Source organism: Papio anubis, chromosome 18 (genome assembly GCF_008728515.1).
Source record: "Papio anubis isolate 15944 chromosome 18, Panubis1.0, whole genome shotgun sequence".
In the NCBI taxonomy this organism is placed as follows: Eukaryota; Metazoa; Chordata; class Mammalia; order Primates; family Cercopithecidae; genus Papio; species Papio anubis.
In genome coordinates this window covers 51,975,569-51,996,019 of record NC_044993.1, presented here as the reverse complement: position 1 = coordinate 51,996,019, position 20,451 = coordinate 51,975,569, and the positions used below count along the sequence as shown (strand labels likewise).

Genomic DNA, 20,451 nt, shown 5'->3' with positions numbered 1-20,451 from the left:
GAGGCTGAGGTGGGTGGATCACCTGAGGTCAGGAGTTCATGACCAGCCTGGCCAATATGGTGAAACCCCGTCTCAACTAAAAATACAAAAAATTAGCCAGGTGTGGTGGCAGGTGCATGGTAGTGGGTGTAATCTCAGCTACTTGGGAGGCTGAGGCGGGAGAATCACTTGAACCTGGGAGGCGGAGGTTGCAGTGAGCCAAGATCGGGCCACTGCACTCCAGCCTGGGCGACAAGAGTGAAACTCCGTCTCAAATAAAAAAACCCATGGAGTGTTATGCTTATTACCTGGGTGAAATAATCTGTACACCAGACCCCATGACACCTAATTTACCTATATAACAAACGTGCACATATACCCTTGAACCTAAATAAAAGTTAAAAAAGAAAAAAAGGAATATGCCTGCCTAACATGCCTGAAATAACTCTAGAGCAACCCAGAAGGAACCAGCGTATTGGTACCTGCAAGAAGGGAAGCAGATGAGTGTGGACCCAATCCCAGAGCTGACTCCCATCCTTCGACCACCTCATCTCTCAGCCATGAGATTCTCGGCTGGCTGAGGGCCCCTCACCTTAGTCCCTCTGCCTCCAAGACACTACTTACTGTAGGCCTTTGGTTCCTCTTCCCTCCCCGTACTAGAAATGTCAAGTAAAAGGAGAGCAATTATTTTGATGTAACTCTCAAACTAAACCTTATCAAGAGCTAGGCAATGTGTACATATTATCTACATCAACCCCAAGGAACCAACACAGTGCTAAAGAGTAAAAGGGGCAGAACTGATAATGATGTGTGGCAATGTCAAAGTGACCTTCCAGGAGGAAAGAGAGCCTCCCATTCTCCAAAACTGTTAAACTGTATTAATTTAGAAAGGGATCTTTAGGACAGGGACGAACAACTAGTCCCACCTGCTGATGTCAGCTGATAATAAGCTAATGGAAACCAAAACAAATTTTTTTTTGAAGCAGAAAGTCCATTTCCATGAATATATTCACTTCTGATATGAAGGTGGGGAGAGAGCCTTACTTCAAGTACACGGTTGGAGAAGCCATTGTTTTTGACATGCATGATACCAGTGACAAATCAGACCTTTAAAAATATTAAGCAATGTCAATATGAAAATATAAAGAAGCACTTTATAGACATCATTGAAAAACTGAAGACTGGGGAAAATGTTGGTTTTATGGATTTATTTTCAAAGACTAAAACACTTATACAATTTAAATACACGTCCATCAGAATCACTCTGTCAGAGTCCGCAATAATGCGAAAATGTGTCCTCACTGCCAGACATTCGCCACTATCATCTGAGTCCTCTCTCCCCAAAGCCAAAGGGTCTGGAAAAGATAAAATAAGTTCAATGTTATTTCTGATGTGTTCTTACTAATGGTAAGTGACATCTTTTAGGTGCTAAAAATGCAGCATCTGGCTGAGTGCAGTGGCTCATGCTCATAATCCCAGCCCTTGGGGAGACCAAGGTGGGCGGATCACCTGAGGTCAGGAGTTCAAGACCAGCCTGGCCAACATGGTAAAACCCCATCTCTACTAAAAATATAAAAATTAGCTGGGCGTGGAGGTACACGCCTGTAATCCCAGTTACCCAGGAGGCTGAGGCAGGAGAATCGCTTGAACCCAGGAGGCGGAGGTTACAGTAAGCTGAGATCATGCCACTACACTCCAGCCTGGGCAACAGAGCAAGATTCCATCTAAAAAAACAAACAAACAAAAAGACAGGGTCACTAAAAGCTAAAGACACTAATACAATGTTTTAATGCAAAAAGTCTTATTTGACTATTCTAGGGCCCAAGTAACAAGAGCTACTATTTACTGAGAGGCTTCTTTACATCATTGTATCGATATATACACTCTCTGCAATTTTGCTTTCACAAAAGCCCCAGGTAGGTCCTATCATTACCCCCATATTACATACGAGGAAACTGAGGCTTACAGAGCTAAGCAGTCTGCCTGAGACCACCAGGCTTACAGAGTGTGGCAGAGCTGAAAATAAACTTGGGTGTGTCTTGACTCCAAAGTCCATCTTCTTACCCATGAGGCCTCTCTTGCCTAATTAAGAGCCAGGTCGGGCCGGGTGCAGTGGCTCATGCCTGTAATCCCAGCACTTTGGGAGGCTGAGGCGGGCAGATCATGAGGTCAGGAGATCAAGACCATCCTGGCTAACATGGTGAAACCCTGTCTCTACTAAAAATACAAAAAATTAGCTGGGCGTGATGGCGGGCGCCTGTAGTCACAGCTACTTAGGAGGCTGAGGCAGGAGAATGGCGTGAAACCAGGAGGCGGAGCTTGCAGTGAGCCAAGATCGTACCACTGCACTCCAGCCTGGGTGACAGAGCGAGACTCCGTCTCCAAAAAAAAAAAAAAAAAAAAAAGAGCCAGGTCATCTCAGTGTCTTACCCAGCAGGGTGGGCTTGCCTTGGGTGAGTAATTGAGGGAGACAGAGGTCTGTTTCCAGGTTACCCTGCTCAGTACTTTGTACAAAACTCTGCTTTTGTGAGGAGAGCTGACAGTCAAGGGAGTTCTATCCAGGAATGACAGCTCTCAACCTCTCAAAGATCACCACCACGGCTGGGCCCCTTTGAGTGGCAGACAACAGGAAAGGGCTTGCATTTTATAAGCAGTGAAAAATCTTGGTCAAGCATTTCCATTTTCTATTTCTTCTTGAGTTTCCTTTATTGAAGAACCACAGACAATTAAATCTACGGGTGAACATCATTTTAGAAGTCTAATTATTTACCTGATACTTTATTCATACACATCCTTCTTATCTGCAATGTAATCTACAATTTCTTGTGGACACATTAACTTTTCAGCATCTGTATCAGGAATTTCAAACCCTAAAAGAAAAATACACAACAATGTGAGAGAGTTTAAAAAAAAACATCCTTTAGAACTGAACACACCTGACCCTTCTACAACAGCTACAAGTGTATCAAAACTTTCAGCAACCTTGAATGCCATTTAGGTTGTGGGCCAGTTAGCTTCTAGACAGTATGCATGCAGGTTGGGTACAATGCTTTGGAGGTATGTTTGTTTGTTGAGACAGAATTCATATAATAGCAAATTCCTCCGCGCGTGTGTGTGTGTGTGTGTGTGTGTGTATATATATATATAAATTTGGTTGTGTGTATATATATATATATAAAATTTTGTTTTTAGTATATTCAGAACATTGTGCAACCATCACCATTGTGTAAAAGAGACCCAGTGCCCATCAGCAGTCACTCCCCATCCTCCCTAGTTCTGGCAACCACTCGTCTACTTTCTATCTTGATTTGCCTCTTCTTGACATTTCATGTAAATGGTATATAACGTGTCATCTTCTGTGTCTGGCTTCTTTCACTCAGCACGTTCTCGAGGGTCATCATGCTGTAACACACGTCACCCATGCCTTTTTTTTTTTTTTCATGATGGTTGGGTTTTTATAAATGGCTGGGTTTGGATAGTTAGCTTACTTTGGGCCAAACGCTGTGCTGAGCATTTTACACATAATCTCTAATTCTCACAGCAATCCCAATCCTGGGGTTCCTACTGTTATCACCCACTTTACAGCTGCGGAAACAGGCTTTGAGAGGTAGTTACTTGTCCAGGCTCATACCTAAGCTCAATTCCAGACCTGGTACTGTGAAGCACTAGGCAAAGGATTCCATCCTAGTCAGCATCATCTGTGAGGAATTTTAACTAGGCCCTGCTCTGCAGAATAGCACAGAAGTCCTTTGATTTCCTATTCAACCAACTCACGCAGAAACAGCCATGGAGCCTTAGAAAGGTCTCACTTGCACAACACACCGTCCCAAACTTGGAGTGTGCACGTGAGCTAGGATAGGAGACCAAGGCCAGAGGCTCTGGGTGCGTCTCTTGTCCTGGCACACATTACTTCTATCTGGTTCACGTTACTCGAGCTCAGGAGGGGCTGACGTGCCATCGGCATGTGTTCCGGGCAGGCTTTTGCCCTTTGTCTTAGAACTCCGTCTGAAGAATCAGTCCCCCGGAACCATCTCTGGTCATTCGGCTCTTGGCACAACACTGGGCACTCTGCTGGGCTTGTGCAACGTGCTTTCTGAATAAATGTACCATCCCTAAAGCTTACTTCACCTGATGGTAAGTGGGCAGGAAGGTGTGTGTAGGCCGTGGATACTACTGTTTCTACTAATATTTCATTCTAACTGCAATTCAGCCTCCCAGCATTTCTTTCAGTTTAATCCACCTTAATCAAAAATCACAGTATATAGATACAAGACTGAGCCTTACCGAATTCGTCTTCCATGGCCATGATAATCTCCACTTGGTCCAAACTGTCTAAGCCCAGGTCTTTCATAAAATGAGAATCTACTGAAAGCTGCAAGAAAGGAGCACCAAACACAAAATTTAGTCCATGAAAGCATTTGCTTCCCAAGATAACAGGGTGGTACAATGCCACTTAATCACTATATCGAATTTTTTTATTATACTTTAAGTTTTAGGGTACATGTGCACAACGTGCAGGTTTGATACACAGGTATACATGTGCCATGTTGGCTTGCTGCACCCATCAACTCATCATTTACATTATGTATTTCTCCTAATGCTGTCCCTCCCCCAGCTCCCCACCCCCAACAGGCCCCGGTGCCTGATGCTCCCTGCCCTGTGTCCAACCGATCTCATTGTTCAGTTCCCACCTATGAGTGAGAACATGAAGTGTTTGGTTTTCTGTCCTTGTGACTATATCGAATTCTTTTTAACATACAGAGGCCATGGCTGACATTTTATATGTAACCTGTGCTGGTATGTACATGGTTTGCTTTATCTTATTCTACTTTATTTTAAAGTGAACAATATATACATAGCTAATATTTTTAGTAGAGACAGGGTTTTTGCCATGTTGGCCAGGCTGGTCTTGAACTCCTGATCTCGGGTGATCCACCCACCTCAGCCTCCCAAAGTGCTGCGATTACAGGCGTGAGCTCCCGCACCCGGCCCACTCTATATGTTTTACTGAGATCTCTGATCATTGCTCTGAATGACATCTGAAGAAGTTTGGGTATTTTTGCTGCCTTACTGACAACTAAGGCCTAGACTCCACACCTTAAGTGGCATTATGGTTATAAACTGTAGGCAGCTTCATGTTACAAGTGTTTACTATCACCCTATCACTCTAATTTAGATCTCAGGATCACCAGGAATGATTCTTCAAAAATGCATATCAAAAACAAACTGCCTTACCTACACAACAGATTCCATTTATTTTCGTTGTTACACAGAGTCTCACGCTGCCGCCCAGGCTGCAGTGTGCAGTGGCGTGATATCAGCTCACTGTGCCCTCTGCCTCCCGGGTTCAAGCAGTTCTCTGCCTCATCCTCCCAAGTGGCTGGGATTACAGGTGTCTGCCACCACGCCTGGCTAATTTTTGTATTTTTAGTAGAGATGGGGTTTCACCACTTGGCCAGGCTGGTCTTGAATTCCTGACCTCATGATCCACTCGCCTCAGCCTCCCAAAGTGCTGGGATTACAGGCGTGAGCCACCACGACCAGCCCCACTTGTGTTTTTATTATTTATTGTTATTATTTTTGAGGTGGAATTTCACTCTTGTTGCCTAGGCTGGACTGCAATGGTGCTATCTCAGCTCATTGCAACCTCCACCTTCCGGGTTCAAGTGATTCTCCTGCCTCAGCCTCCCGAGTAGCTGGGATTACAGGTATACAGCACCATGCCTGGCTAATTTTGTATTTTTAGTAGAGATGAGGTTTTTCCACGTTGGTCAGGCTGTTCTCGAACTCCCAACCTCAGGTGATCTGCCCGCCTCAGCCTCCCAAAGTGCTGGGATTACAGGCATGAGCCACCGTGCCCAGCCACTTGTGTTTTTTAAAAAGGGTGAGATACACATATAATATACACATAATATACACACATATGCGTTTACTTCTTTAACATTTGCATTGAATACCTTTGGAAACACACATGAAACTGGTAGTGCTGGCTGTCTCCCAGAATGGGCCTGGGTGGCTGGGAGCCAGGGATATTTTTACTGAGTATCTTTCCCTTTGCATTTTGTACCATGTAATTTAAATACTCTATATTTAAAGAAAAAAATTCAAACCACCATCAGTTACCTTCTCTGGGTCAATCTTGTCATAGAGTTTCAATACGTAAAGAACACGGTCCCGGATGCCCTCTAACGTCAAAGGGGGCATGTCGCTATACTGGCGGCACAACTGTGTAACTCTACCAGGAACCTAGAGCGAGGGCAGGAAGGAAACACTGTCATTGAACGGAAAATGCCTCTAAATCAATGCACAAGCCTACAGGTAACTTTCACAGAACTTTTGGGGCTGTAGAGAACGCACGGCATCTGATTCTCATTGTGGCCGTTAGGACACACCAAGTTGCAGGACTGGGTAATCGCAGAAGCCCCAACAGTTCCGCAGCATCTCAGGCCTCCTTCCTGGGAGCCAGGACCGGCTCCTCTGCCTCCTGGGTTCAACCCTCAGGCTCTGGACGTTCATCCTGCTCTGCGACACTAACTGCCACTAAAATTGTCTAGCGTCTGCAGAATGCCTATGTCTTCTCATGGCATCTTCAGCATCCCGAGGCCACTATAGGGTGCTGCCACCTTTAATAGGCAGACCCAAGTCAAAAAACCCACCAGGAAAGAGCTGTCATGGTAAACCCAAAGGCAATTCAAACTGAGGACCATACACCAGAAAGGTCTAGTTTGGTTCCAGCAGGTATCTCCCTGACCTCAGCCAGGACAAAGGAAGCTGGCCACCCACCCAAAGAGAGGATGAGGGAGCTTACAGTCATTATATTCCAATCTGTTTCCCTTCCGGCAAGGCTTGCCTCATGGCCACCAGCCAAACCATGAGCCCTTCTGGCCTCTGCCGTGTTAGAGCAATCTCTCACGTATCTCTGCTATTAGTCGGCTCGATGTTTAGGTATTTTAGGGTACTGACCAGATTTCATTCAACAAATGTGGAATGAGCTGCAATTACAGGTCAGGGGGTTTAATGCTGTGGAAGGTACAACACAGAACCAGAGAAAAGAAAACAGGGTATATGGCAGTTCTGCTCACTACAGAAATCCCTCATCTGGCTGGTCATGGTGGCTCACGCCTATAATCACAGCACTTTGGGAGGCCAAGGTGGGCAGATCACCTGAGGTCAGGAGTTCGAGACCAAGCTGGCCAACATGGTGAAACCCTCTCTCTACTAAAAATACAAAAATTAGCCAAGCATGGTGGTGGGCGCCTGTAATCCCAGTTACTCAGGAGACGGAGGCAGGAGAATCGCTTGAACGTGGGAGGCAGAGGTTGCAGTGAGCCGAGACCATGCCACTGCATTCCAGCCTGGGCGACAGAGCAAGACTCTGTCTCAAAAAAAAAAAAAAAAAAAAAGGAATCCCTAATCTAAGTTGGTTTGTTTACCTCCTGAAGTTGATTTTAAGTCCGAGGCTTGGAGTTCTTAACGCATTTCCCTATAGAAAGTGGGGCTGCTTGTTAGGGCTCAGGTCCCTGAAACTCACAAAGGTCCATGAAAAATCATAATAAATACTGCCCAGGGAACCAAACCAGTATAACCTCTGTATAAGAAACATTCATCTTGCATAAAGAACAGGTATCGGGCCACGTGTGGTGTCTCACACCTGTAATCCCAGTACTTTGCGAGGCCGAGGTGGGCGAATCACTTGAGGCCAGGAGTTCGAGACCAGCCTGGCCAACATGGTGAAGCCTCGTCTCTACTAAAAATACAAAAATTAGCCGGGCATGGTGGTGTGTGCCTGTAATCCCAGCTATTCAGGTGGCTGAGGCATGAGAATTGCTTGAACCCAGGAGAGAGGTTGCAGTGAGCTGAGATCATGCCACTGCACTCCACCTTGGGCCACAGAGCTGAGACTCTCTCTCTCAAAAAAAAAAAAAAAAAGAAAGAAAATAAAAGAAAAAGAAGTCAGTTATTAAAATCAGGTTTACGCCGGGCACAGTGGCTCACACCTGTAATCCCAACACTTTGGGAAGCTGAGGCAGGTAGATCATGAGGTCAGGAGTTTGAGACCAGCCCGACCAACGTGGTAAAACCCCATCTCTACTAAAAATATAAAAATTAGCTGAGCGTGGTAGCATGTGCCTGTAATCCCATCTACTCAGGAGGCTGAAGCAGGAGAATCGCTTGAACCTGGGACACAGTGAGCCAAGATCACACCATTACACTCCAGCATGGGTGACACAGTGAGATTCCTTCTCAAAAAAAAAAAAAAAAATTCAGGTTTAATCAGCAAGCTAAAGAGATGAGTTGGAGAGTATGATAGATACTCTAACCGAGCCTTTCTGAGTACTTTCAAGAGTTTTAGAGCACTTTTCTTTGTCTAAATGTCTGGTCTCCTTTCCTAATATACATGGTATCATTTCCTATTATGGGTTAAGGAGACCTTTGATACAGGCACATCACCGGCCTACTTAACAATGACTCAAATAGGTTTCCAAGTCATAAATAAAATGGAGAAGGAATAAAGAGAAAGGGGGAGAAATGAGGTAATATGGCAATGGCAGAAAAGAAGTTTCAGGTGGAGGGATCCAACAGAGGCTGTGTGCTTATCAAGAAATGGTATGAGGCCAGGTGTGGTGGCTCACGCCTGTAATCCCAGCACTTTGGGAGGGCAAGGTGGGCGGATCACTTGCGGTCAGGAGTTTAAGACCAGCCTGCCCAACATAGTGAAACTCCGTCTCTACTAAAAATACAAAAATTAGCCGGGCATGGTGACGTGTGCCTACAATCCCAGCTACTCAGGAGGCTGAAGTGGGAGGATCACTTGAACCTAGGAGGCAGCGGTTGCAGTGAACTCAGATCTTGGCTCTACACTCCAGCCTGGGCGATAGGGTGAGACTCCTTCTCCAAAAAAAAAAAAAGAAAAAAATGGTACGAGGCCAGGTGTGGTGGCTCATGCCTGTAATCCCAACAATTTGGGAGGCCAAAGTGGAAGGATCGCTTGAGCCCAGGAGTTCCAGACCAACCTGGGCAACAAAGCAAGACCTTGGACCCAGGGAGACTGGTGAGGATATATTCTATGTTCGTACATAGCTACCTATGAGGTCAACTAGGTTGTCAGCATTGTCCTCAGCAGCTCAGGCAAGTACCTACAGGGGCCAGGTGGGCACCGTGTGATTAAATTAAATGAGTCTCTGACTGGAGGCCACATGCCATCTAGAGTGGGTGCTGCATCAGGGTCAGCATGAGGCAGTAAGTTGGTGGGCAAGAGCTCAGACTCTGAAACTAGACTGCCTATGCCTGCACCATGGTGCTGGCTCTCACTAGTTGTTTGGCCTTGGGTGGGTTACTTAACCTTGTACACCTCAGTTTCCTCATCTGTAAAATGGGGATAAACAACAGTACCATGCTCACAGGACTGTTGTGAAGAGATGAAGTAAAGGGCTTGGACATTGGCTGGCACTTACACAATAAGTGCTATTTTGGGTTATTTAGTAGGATCCTGAGACCAATGATCAGCAGCAGCTAGTTTGATACCTTGGCTGTAGCGTAGCCCCAAAATACTTGATCCTACTCCCCTCTCATGCTTCTGCCTCTGGTCTCTATTGATTTCTTTTTCTTTTTTTTTTCAGACAGTCTCTCACTGTGTTGCCCAGGCTGGAGTGCAGTGTTGTGACCTCGGCTCACTACAACCTCTGCCTTCTGGGTTCAAGTGATTCTTATGCCTCTGCCTCCCAAGTAGCTGGGATTACAGGCATGCTCCACCATGCCTGGCTAATTTCTGTATTTTTAGTGGAGATGAGGTTTCACTATGTTGGCCAGGCTGGTCCTGAACTCCTGGTCTCAAGTGATCCACTCACCTCAGTCTCCGAAAGTGCTGGGATTACAGGCATAAACTACCACGCCTGGCCTCCACTGATTTCTTATCAAGTCAGGCTATGATATTGCCCTAAGCACTTTACACACATCATCTTCCTTCAGCTCTCCAGTAATCTGGTGAGATTCATGATACTATCACCCTCCTTTTTACAGATGAGAAACTGAGGCAGGGGGAGGTTAGGTATCCCCCTCACCCCCATGCTCTTCCAGCATGGCCTCTTGGAAGGTCTTGTTGCTCCTTCTAGCTGGATCTCTGTTGACTGGGAAAAAATAAAAGGGATACAAAATGGACAAGCACCTCCCCAACAGCCAACATGTGAGGTTTCTGGTGTTAATTGTTCTTCCTCAAGATCTACACTTAACAATTATATGGGCAATAAACCACCTCTCCCAGACATCAGAGAAGGTACTGTTTGCAGGTAAACAGTGACGGCCCTCTGGACTAGTAATTCAAATGCATGGGGTTCCATCAGAATCCAGGTACTCCACTGGGGCCCACTTTTTCCTGAGGCAAACTCAGAGGAGGCTAAGGAGAGGGCTTTAAAGGCTGTCTCTACAAACTGCCGACTGGTCCACTCTACATAGGCAGCCCAGACCTCTCAAACTCAACAGTTTGGAAATGAACTCCTGACCTGTCTCCAAAACTCCTGCTTAGAGACCTCTGTTCCTTCTCCGCCACCTGGGGCTTATTCCTTCAATAAGCCCTGCTTCATGTTCACTCCCTATGACCTTGGCAGAGAACATCCACAATTCCTCACTGCAGCACACAGCTCCCTTCATGATATGCTCACTCTCTTCCCCCCAACAATGTTCCTTTCCAGACACCCTAAGAGTCAACCACAAGGGCTCTTCCTGGTCTCTGCACAGGCCTTCAAGATCATGTTTGCTGAGAGGTTGGTCAAGTACCTCTTTTTGCTTCTGCACTACACACACCTGTTCTCACAATGTCTTGCCTTTATCTATTTACATGACTGTCTCAGAAGCCTGGGAACTTAACCTGTGTGCCAAGAACTGTGCAATGGGCTGGAAATGCAAAGATGAATATGACACAACCTTCCCCCCAGAGAAGCTTACACTCTAATGGAAAAGACCAATCCACAGATCATTTTAGCTGAAATAAAAATATGGCAAGCACCACGACAGAAGTATCTGTAGGCTGATGCAATAACAAAGGTTGTCACTCAGTCCTTGAGTGGCCAGGAAGGAGGATGCCAGACTTGGCATCTTGGCTCACTGGCAATCTCGGCTCACTGCAACCTCCGCCTCCCGGGTTCAAGAGATTCTCCTGCCTCAGCCTCCTGAGTAGCTGGGACTACAGGCGCGTGCCACCACGCCCTGCTAATTTTTTTTATTTTTAGTAGAGAAGGGGTTTCACCGTGTTAGCCAGAATGGTCTCCATCGCCTGACCTCGTGATCCGCCCGCCTCGGCATCCCAAAGTGCTGGGTTTACAGGCGTGAGCCACCGCGGTGGCTTAATTTATGTATTTTTTTGTAGAGACAGGGTTCCACCATGTTGCCTAGGAAGGTCTCAAACTCCTGGGCTCAAGCGATCCGCCCACCTCAGCCTCCCAAAGTGCTGGGATTACAGGCATGAGCCACCGCGCCTGGCCAGACACACTTATTTTTCACACTAACATGCAGACAAGGTTGAAACCCTATTACCTGAAGTCTATGACTTTGAAAAGGGGTTTCATAACTTGACCTTGAGAGTCTATCCTACCTTAAGAAGGTTATTTTTATTCTCAATTGCACTTCAGAGTCATCTGGAGAGCCTAGAACAACAACAACAGGCTGTGCGCGGTGGTTCACGCCTGTAATCGCAGCACTTTGGGAGGCCAAGGCTGGTGGACTGCAAGGTCAGGAGTTGGAGACCAGCCTGGCCAATATGATGAAACCCCGTCTCTACTAAAAATACAAAAATTAGCCAGGCATGGTGGTGGGCGCCTGTAGTCCCAAATACTCGGGAGGCTGAGGGAGGAGAATCGCTTGAACCTGACAGGCGGAGGTTGCCGTGAACCGGAGGTTGCAGTGAGCCGAGATCACGCCACTGCACTCCAGCCTGGGCTACAGAGCGAGACTCTGTCTCAAAAACAACAACAATAACACCACCACCACCATGGCAGGGCATCATCCCAGAGGAATAAATCAGCAGGAAGGGGGAAGGGGCAAAGCTTTTTTGTTTTTTCAAGTTACCCACGTAATTTGAATATGGAGCTAGGTTTGAAAATCACTGCCTCCTGGCGTTTCAGCCTCACGCAGATTTCATCAGCTCAAGCTATATACTACAGGCACAGTCGTTCTTTGGTATTCGCGCAGGAGATTGGTTCCAGGACCCCTGACTATACCCAAATCCGCGCACACTCCTGTCCCGCCGTCAGCCTTGCAGAATCCCCTTATAGGAAGAGCCTGCCCTCCTTATACGCAGGGCGGCACATCCCGTAAATATTGGCCGCGTTTGGTTGAAAAAAATCCGCATATAAGTGGACCAACGCAATTCAAATCCTTATTGTTCAAAGGTCACCTGCACTTGTTTCCTAGAATTACTTCCAGGAGTCCTGGACACAGGCAGAAGGTGCAGCAGGGAAAAGGAAGGACAGAACTGCAGAGAGAACCGCTCTGTGGAAGGCTGTAGGCCAGTGTGGCTGCCTTTGCATGCTGCTTTCACTACAATACGGTGACCACTATTTTGAGACGGTACGAGATGCTCTATCCGCATTAACTCATCTAATCCTCATTGCTACTCCGCAAGGTAGAGGCCAGGATCCCAATTTTGCAGGTGAGTGTGAGCGAGGCTAGAAGACTTGTCCAAAGTTTCGGTAAGCGGCAGTCCAGCGGTGCTGGACTCGTCAGTGCTCTTGCTACTTATTACGAGGTCACCTGGCCTCCCGGCAGGGGTCAACTAAACACCTTTAGGCAGCGGGGCTGCGGAGCGAGCCGGCTGCCCCCCGGGTCACCCCTGCGGGCAGCTGGCGCGGCCGGGGTGCCCGGCCCCCACCCCCACCGGGCCCAATTCCTGACCCCTGCCAAGCCCCAGAAAAGTCACCGCGAGTCACCTGCGCGAGCTTTAAGGCCGGCTGCAAAGGCCCGAGCCTCGTCTGGGTCCCCACGGAGCACAGACCGGTGCTGAGAGGCCGGGCCACGGCCAGCATCGGGACCCGGGGCAGCGGCGCAAAGGCCGCGGGCAGGCGGCGGACATAGGATGAAAGGACACGAGACGCCATAGCTACGCCGACCCAGGATGCACTGCGCCGCCGCTACCGGCCCAGGGTTCATCTCCCGCAGCGCGCAGGCGACGCACAGAGCAGCGCTGTCGGGCACCGCCGGCGGTGGCGGCCCCTGGCGGCTCCTGGAGGCACTGCGCCCTCGGAGCCCATCCAGGTTCGGGACGAACAGTTGCTTGGTGCCACAACTGAACCGGCAGACGTTGCCGTCTTTCCCTAAGCGACACGACACGAGAAACCTACTTTCTCTTTTTATCTGAAAGTTCTGAAATATATCTATTTAAACGTTTGGGGCCGGGCGCGGTGGCTCACACCTTTAATCCTAGCACTTTGGGAGGTCAAGGTGGCAGGACTGCTTGAGCTCAGGAGTTCAAGACTAACCTGGCCAACATGGCAAGACTCCGTCTCTGTTACAAAAAAGATTAAAAGAAAAAAAGGACAAAGTTTTGATTCCACGATTCTTCCACAAGTATTAACATTTATTGAATAGGTTATATATATATATATATATGAAAAATAATGTGAACAAATAATCAATTTCAATACATAACTAAGACTAATAAATGTGAGAATTACGATTAAAACAACATACATGTTTTAAAACTTGACAGTGTATAATATAGCTGTCAGGTCCACGACTATGCCAACTGTCATGCCCACAGCCAGGTTCCAGCCCATATGGAGCTCTGAGGTGAGTGGGTGGATGAGCAGATAGCAAAAGAACACTCAGGACGGCAGGCAGGTGAAAGATGATTTTATTCAGCAGCAGCTCTCATCCGCAGCTTACTTACACTAGTTCTCTCACACTGTCCACCTTGTCTCGGCTGCTTAGTCCTGTGGCTCCGACACACAGCTGCAAGGCTGCTCTCCCTTGCCTTCAGGGTCAGCAGCTTAACTCTTTCTCTCAGCTGTGTTCTGGCTCCCCCACATCTGTCTGCAAAGACGGACAGCTCTGGCTCTCTCTTTCTCTGGGCACGAACGCCTGTACAGTATTAGCAGGGCAATTATATCTTTTACAGAAAATAGTGGCTTAGAGCCAAGTAATGGCCTTCCCATGTTATGGCTACATGGCTGTGATAACAAGTGGAGTTATACGCCTGTGTCTAAACTTGCTGAGTCACGCAGGATGTAAACATCTTACCTTGGCCTATCCTTGACCAAAGCACAGCCATGTTCCTTACAATAGCTAACAAAAATAGGTAAGCGAGGGAGGAGTTTAGGTGAATTCCTATTTCTAAGCAGGGAGTCAAAGGATATTGACGGAAATTGAAACACATGGGATAGTGACTCCAAATTCTGAAATCTGCCTGAATGAACGATCCAATAATGCCATCAGTTTTACCTCAATTTCTTTTTATTTTTGTTAAATCCAAGTAAAATAAAATGTAATGGTATGCTGCCAGGTGCGGTGGCTCACACCTGTAATCCCAGCACTTTGGGAGGCTGAGGCAGGTGGATCACCTGAGGTCAGGAGTTCAAGACCATCCTGGACAACATGGTGAAACCCCGTCTCCACTAAAAATACAAAAATTAGCCGGGTGTGGTGGCAGGTGCCTGTAATCCCAGCTACTCAGGAGGCAGGAGGCTGAGACAGGAGAATCGCTTGTACCCAGGAGGCGGAGGTTGCAGAGAACTGAGATTGCGCCGTTGTACTCTAGCCTGGGCAACAAGAGTGAAACTCCATCTCAAAAAAAAAAAAGAAAATTGAATATCTGTTAAGTACTCATTGTTGAGGCTGCAACAGTGAGCAAGCCAGACATGCAAGCCTGGTTCAGTGACTCACCTCTGTAATCCCAGCACTTTGGGAGGCCAAGGGAGGTGGATCACTTGAGCCCAGGAGTTTGAGACCAGCCTAGGCAACATAGGGAGACCCTGTCTCCACAAAAAACTTAAAAAATTAGCCAGGCGTGGTGGTGCGTGCATGTCTGTGGTCCCAGCTGCTCGGGAAAGATGAGGTAGGAGGACCAATTGAGCCCAGGAGGTCAAGGCTGCAGTGAGCTATGATTGTACCACTGCACTCCAGCCTGGGCAACAGAGTGAGACTCTGTCTCCCAAAAAATGTAGCTCTAAGCTTAGGAGGAACCTAATAGCCTGCTAAGTTCACACCTGGGGCCATCTCTTCCCATGACCTATCTAGTATTTCAGTGTTACATGTATGTATATATGTATTTATTGAGATGGGGTTTCACCGTGTTAGCCAGGATGGTCTCAAACTCCTGACCTCGTGATCTGCCTGTCTCGGCCTCCCAAAGTGCGGGGATTACAGGCGTGAGCCACTGAGCCTGGCATCAATGTTACATTTAATCCTTTTGGTCAAACATAACAAATCATCTCTTATTTAAATAATTTAGGAGAGCTGCTTTTCCCTTTAGCAAACAAATAAAGACAAAATATCAGCCTACATGGCCTGTAGGGTAAAAAGTCCCAATATTAAGATTAAGATCACGTCCTTAGCAGATGGGGAAGAGTTAAAAGACAACACCAGTGCTTTTCAGTGGCATTCCCATCAAAGGATGGATAAGCATAAAAGCTGTCAGTTTCCCAGCACAAACTATCCCACCAACCCACCATGATCTCTCCCTCCCTCTGCCCGCCCATCTGCATGGCAGTTTCATCCCCTCCTGTTCTCAATGGGATCTTGGGCCACCAGTTAGCTCTTCTTCCCTACATCTCAAAGGTCTCTCTTCTGGCTCTTTCTCCTGAGCCCATAAACACATCAGAGTTTCTCTTAGCCTAAAAACAAAGTCAAAGGACCCTCCACTGACCCTTTTATAGATCTCTAATACCATTCCTCCTTCCTTTCATAGACAAGCTGCTTGAAGGAATCATCTACACTTTCTCTTTTTGTTGCTGTTGGAGACAGAGTCTCGCTCTGTCGCCCAGGCTGGAGTGCAATGGCACGATCTTGGCTCGCTGCAACCTCTGCCTCCTGGGTTCAGGCGATTCTCTGCCTCAACCTCTCGAGTAGCTGAGACTATAGGCGCCCTCCACCACACCTGGCTAATTTTTGTATTTTTAGTAGAGACTGAGTTTCACCATTTCATCCAGGCTCTTTCTGCCCAGAATATCCTTTGCTTCTGCTTTGATCTACTTATCCCGCAAGGCTCAGGTAAATTTCCACCTTCCATGAAGCTTTTCTGGGACTCCTGGGTTGTCCCAGCTGCTCAGCTTTTGAGCTTCCATAATAGCACCTGGAATATATCCCTTAAAAAAAATTTTTTTTTTTAAGCTTCCCTTTTTTTTACATTGAGACAGAGTCTCACTCTGTTGCCCAGGCTGGAGTGCAGTGGTACAATCTCTGCTCACTGCAATAAATGTCTGCCTCCCAAGTTCAAGCGATTCTCCTGCCTCAGCCTCTCGAGTAGCTGGGATTACAGGTGTGTGCTACCACGCCCAGCTACTTTTTGGATTTTTCACCATGTTGGCCAGGCCGGTCTCAAACTCCTAACCTCCAATTACCTGCCCACCTCGGCCTCCAAAGTGCTGGGATTACAGGGGTGTGCCACCGTGCCGGGTCTGAAACATACCCCTTAAATTAAAAATACGGTACTGACTGCTTTATGTGACAGTCTCTCCTACTAGTGCAGAGGTCTCACAGCAATCATTTACATACCTACTGTGTCAAGTAGATGCTGAGAGTTTGTGCAACTATTACCGACTAGAATTACTTTGTACTTTAGTTTTGTTAACTCTTGTTATTATCAAGATAATAATACAGGTTTCTCAAGGTTCGTGAGTAAATTAAATCTTTACAAAAAGTTCTCTAGTATCTATGATGCACTAGCAAATAATTTGAGTTTCAAAATTGTGGGTATAGAATTTGTAAAGGAGGCTGTTGCTCACACCTGTAATCTTAGCTTGTTGGGAGGGGATGCCACAGTGGGTAGATGGCTTGAGCCCAGGAGTTCGAGATCAGCCTGGGCAACATAGTGAGACACATAGTGAGACTGTCTCACACAAAAAAATTTTTTTTAGTTAGCTGGATATGGTAGCCCATACCTTAGTCCCAGCTACTGGGGAGGCTGAGGTGGGAGGATCACCTGAGCATGGGGACGTCAAGACTGCAGTGAGCTGTGATCTCACCACTGCACTCCAGCCTGGGCAACAGAGTGAGACCGTCTCAGAGAAAATATAATAGACATCCTTTGATAATAAAAAATTAAAAAAAAAAAAAACAAAACAGAATTTGTAAATGAGCAAAAACTATAGTATCATAAAAATGTGTCTTTTTTTGTGTGTGTGAACCACCCACCTCTTATGATCCACCCACCTCAGCCTCCCAAAGTGCTGGGATTACAGCACTGCGCCCGGCCAATTTTTTTTGAGATAGAGTCTTGCTCTGTCCTTCAGGCTGGAGTGCAGTGGTGTGATCTCAGCTCACTGCACCTACACCTCCCGGGTCCAAGCGATTCTCCTGCCTCAGCCTCCCGAGTAGCTGGGACTACAGGAGTGTGCCACCACGCCTGGCTAATTTTTTGTATTTTTAGTAGAGACAGGGTTTTACTCTGTTAGCCAGGATGGTCTCAATCTCCTTACCTAGTGATCTGCCCACCTTGGCCTCCCAAAGTGCTGGGATTACAGGCATGATCCACCGTGCCCAGCCCAAAAATGTGTCTTTAAAAAATATAAACTTCTTCGGCTGGGCACGGTGGCTCATGCCTGTAATCCCAGTACTTTGGGAGGCTGACATAGGCAGATCACCTGAGGTCGGGAGTTCCAGACCCCCCGGTCAACACGGTGAAACCCTGTCTCTACAAAAAATACAAAAATTAGCCGAGTACGGTGGAGCACGCCTGTAATCCCAGCTACTCCGGAGGCTGAGGCATGAGCATTGCTTGAACCCGGGAGGCAGAGGTTGCAGTGAGCTGAGATCACCCCACTGCACTCCAGCCTGGGTGACAGAGGGAGACTCCGTTCTGAAAACAAACAAAAAAAAAGTGGTGGTGGTTCATGCCTGTAATCCCAGCACTTTGGGAGGCTGAGGCAGGTGGATCACTTGAGGTCAGGAGTTCAAGGCCTGCCTAACCAACATGGTGAGACCCCCGTCTCTACTAAAAATACAAAAATTAGCTGGGTGTGGTGGTGGATGCCTGTAATCCCAGTTACTTGAGAGGCTGAGGCAGGGGAATCGCTTGAAGAGGCAGAGGTTGCAGTGAGCCGAGATCATGCCACTGCACTCCAGCCTGGGTGACAGAGTGAGGCTCCATCTCAAAAAAAGGTGACTCTAGTTATAATGCAGCACTGGCATGAAGGATGCATGAGAATGAAAAAGAATAAGAGTATTCCTAAATTTGGATATCTTAATAGGTTTCATATTATTTTAGTATGTATGTAAAAATAAAGTATTACAAATAGCACAAAAAGTATATTGCGTATTAGTGTAGTAAGTTAACTGGACTGAAATTTACACTTACTAGGCAAACACTATTGATTAAATACCCCACTTGCATAATGATTAGTTCTTGCTTCTGCAAGTGATCTTGAAAGAATGGGAAACAATAGCATGCCAAGCAGAATGTATAAAAATAAATATTTATTGCCATTTGAAGCTTTATGTACACCTTTAAAAGCACATGTACAAATGTGGGGAATTACAAAAATCAACCTAAAACCCTTTTTCTCAAAGTAAACATAAATGTACATCCAAGATCAGTGGTGCCACCATCATCAGAATAAAAAATAACTCTGTCTGGACATATACAAGTAATTATTTTAAATGTCATTAAGATATTCTCCTTTATATTTAAAACTCCAAAAAATACTAAGAGGCCCCATATACCCAGAAAATTGTGTTTTCGCTTTACCCTAACTTATGAGTAGTGGTATACAAATATATTTCCATCTTTTTGTCCAGCCAGCAAATGAGAGTCTGTACCTGACCACTTCACAAAAGACCAACGTTGGTCAGAGATAGGTGGGAGGAGGGCAGTACACTGACCGAGAAGTAAGTCCCAAATGGCAATTGTTCCAGAAGTCAAGATTGCTGCTGCACAATGATCTTTCACGTCACCTTCCAGGAACCTGATAGCACACAAAGAAGATATAATTCAGATTACATATCCAAAAAACAATTAAAAAAACAAAAGGTCAAAACCATGTTCCCCCAACCAGCAACAGGAGCAAAAATCCCTGTAACTATGAATGCCTACATTTGCAGTCTTAGAGGTCTGTTGGCTATTGTGTTGCAGTTTCGGACAGAATCACATGTCCAGTTCCTGCCAATCTCTCTGATGCATCTTGTACCACTTGAAGGCAGGCTCACAGCGGCCTTCCTTCCACTCTCCATCACTCCGGCCAAACTCAGTCCCAACTCAGTGTCATTGCTCTTGCCATTCTCTGTCCCTGGCGGGTTCTCGCCCCAGCTCTCAGCATGGCTGAGTTCTTGTCATCATTCAGGCCTGTTACGTCCATAGAAAGGTCATGCCTAATCCTCTATCTGAGGCAGTGCACACGCATACTGGAGTCTGTTCCATCTTTATGACATATATGTTTTTATCTTCATTGCATTTTTCACTATTTGAGATTATCCTGTTTCCATATTCAGTGGGTATTTCCCCCATAAAAGATGCCATCTATGAAGCAGAAACCTACCTGGTTGCCTTTTTAACTTAGACAAGGGCTCTGCAGTCAGCTACCTGGGTTTAAATTCCAACTCTACAAAGTAAGAGCTGTGTAACCTTGGGCAAATTATTTAACTTTATCAGTACAGTAGGGATGATTTTAAGAGCAAAACTTCACAGGACTGTGGTGAGGTTAAATGAAACAGTTCCTATAAAAGGCTTAGCACAGTGCCTGGCACACAGGAGGTGCTCAATAAAAATTAGCTATAATTAGCCGGGTGCAGTGGCTCACACCTGTAATCCCAGCAATTTGGGAGGCCAAGGCGGGTGGATCACCTGAGGTTGGGAGTTTGAGATCAGCTTGGCCAACATGGAGAAACCCCGTCTCTACTAAAAATACAAAATTACCAGGCGTGGTGGCATGAGCCTGTAATCCCAGCTACTTGGGAGGCTGAAGCACAAGAATTGCTTGAACCTGGGAGGCGGAGGTTGCAGTGAGCCAAGACTGCGCCACTGCACTCCAACCTGGGTGATAAAGCGAGACCCTGTCTCAAAAAAAAAAAACAAAAACAAAAAAAACTATTATTGTGGCCGGGCCTGGTGGCTCATGCCTGTAATCCCAGAACTTTGGGAGGCTGAGGGAGGTGGATCACCTGAGGTCAGGAGTTCACAACCAGCCTGGCCAACATGGCGAAGCCCCGTCTCTACTAAAAATACAAAAATTAGCTGGGCATGGTGGCATGTGCCTGTAATCCCAGCTACTAGGGCACTAAGGCAAGAGGATCGCTTGAACCTGGGAGGCAGAGGTTGCAGTGAGCTGAGAT

The 20,451-nt window shown here is 46.6% G+C and overlaps 2 protein-coding genes across 3 annotated transcripts in view; both read right to left on the bottom strand.

Moving 5' to 3' along the window:
* Nucleotides 1-1,167: 1,167 nt before the first annotated feature.
* On the bottom strand, nucleotides 1,168-13,128 carry NDUFAB1 (NADH:ubiquinone oxidoreductase subunit AB1). The gene is made up of 5 exons (XM_003916677.3): nucleotides 12,900-13,128; nucleotides 6,103-6,225; nucleotides 4,264-4,351; nucleotides 2,750-2,849; nucleotides 1,168-1,334 (listed from the first exon to the last, which is right to left on the bottom strand). Exons 1-4 carry the CDS (start codon nucleotides 13,065-13,067, stop codon nucleotides 2,758-2,760), a joined length of 471 nt encoding a protein of 156 aa, XP_003916726.1. The 5' UTR covers nucleotides 13,068-13,128; the 3' UTR covers nucleotides 1,168-1,334; nucleotides 2,750-2,757.
* Nucleotides 13,129-18,580: 5,452 nt separating this feature from the next.
* Nucleotides 18,581-20,451, bottom strand: part of PALB2 (partner and localizer of BRCA2) — a 36,655-nt gene continuing 34,784 nt past the window's right edge. Inside the window, exon 13 of one of the 2 annotated variants that reach the window (XM_003916678.4) lies at nucleotides 18,581-19,088. In XM_003916678.4, coding sequence (XP_003916727.2) covers nucleotides 18,878-19,088 — 211 coding nt within the window. In that variant the 3' untranslated portion in view covers nucleotides 18,581-18,877. The remainder of the gene's footprint in view (nucleotides 19,089-20,451) is intronic. The other variant, XM_009196159.3, reaches the window with a different exon arrangement.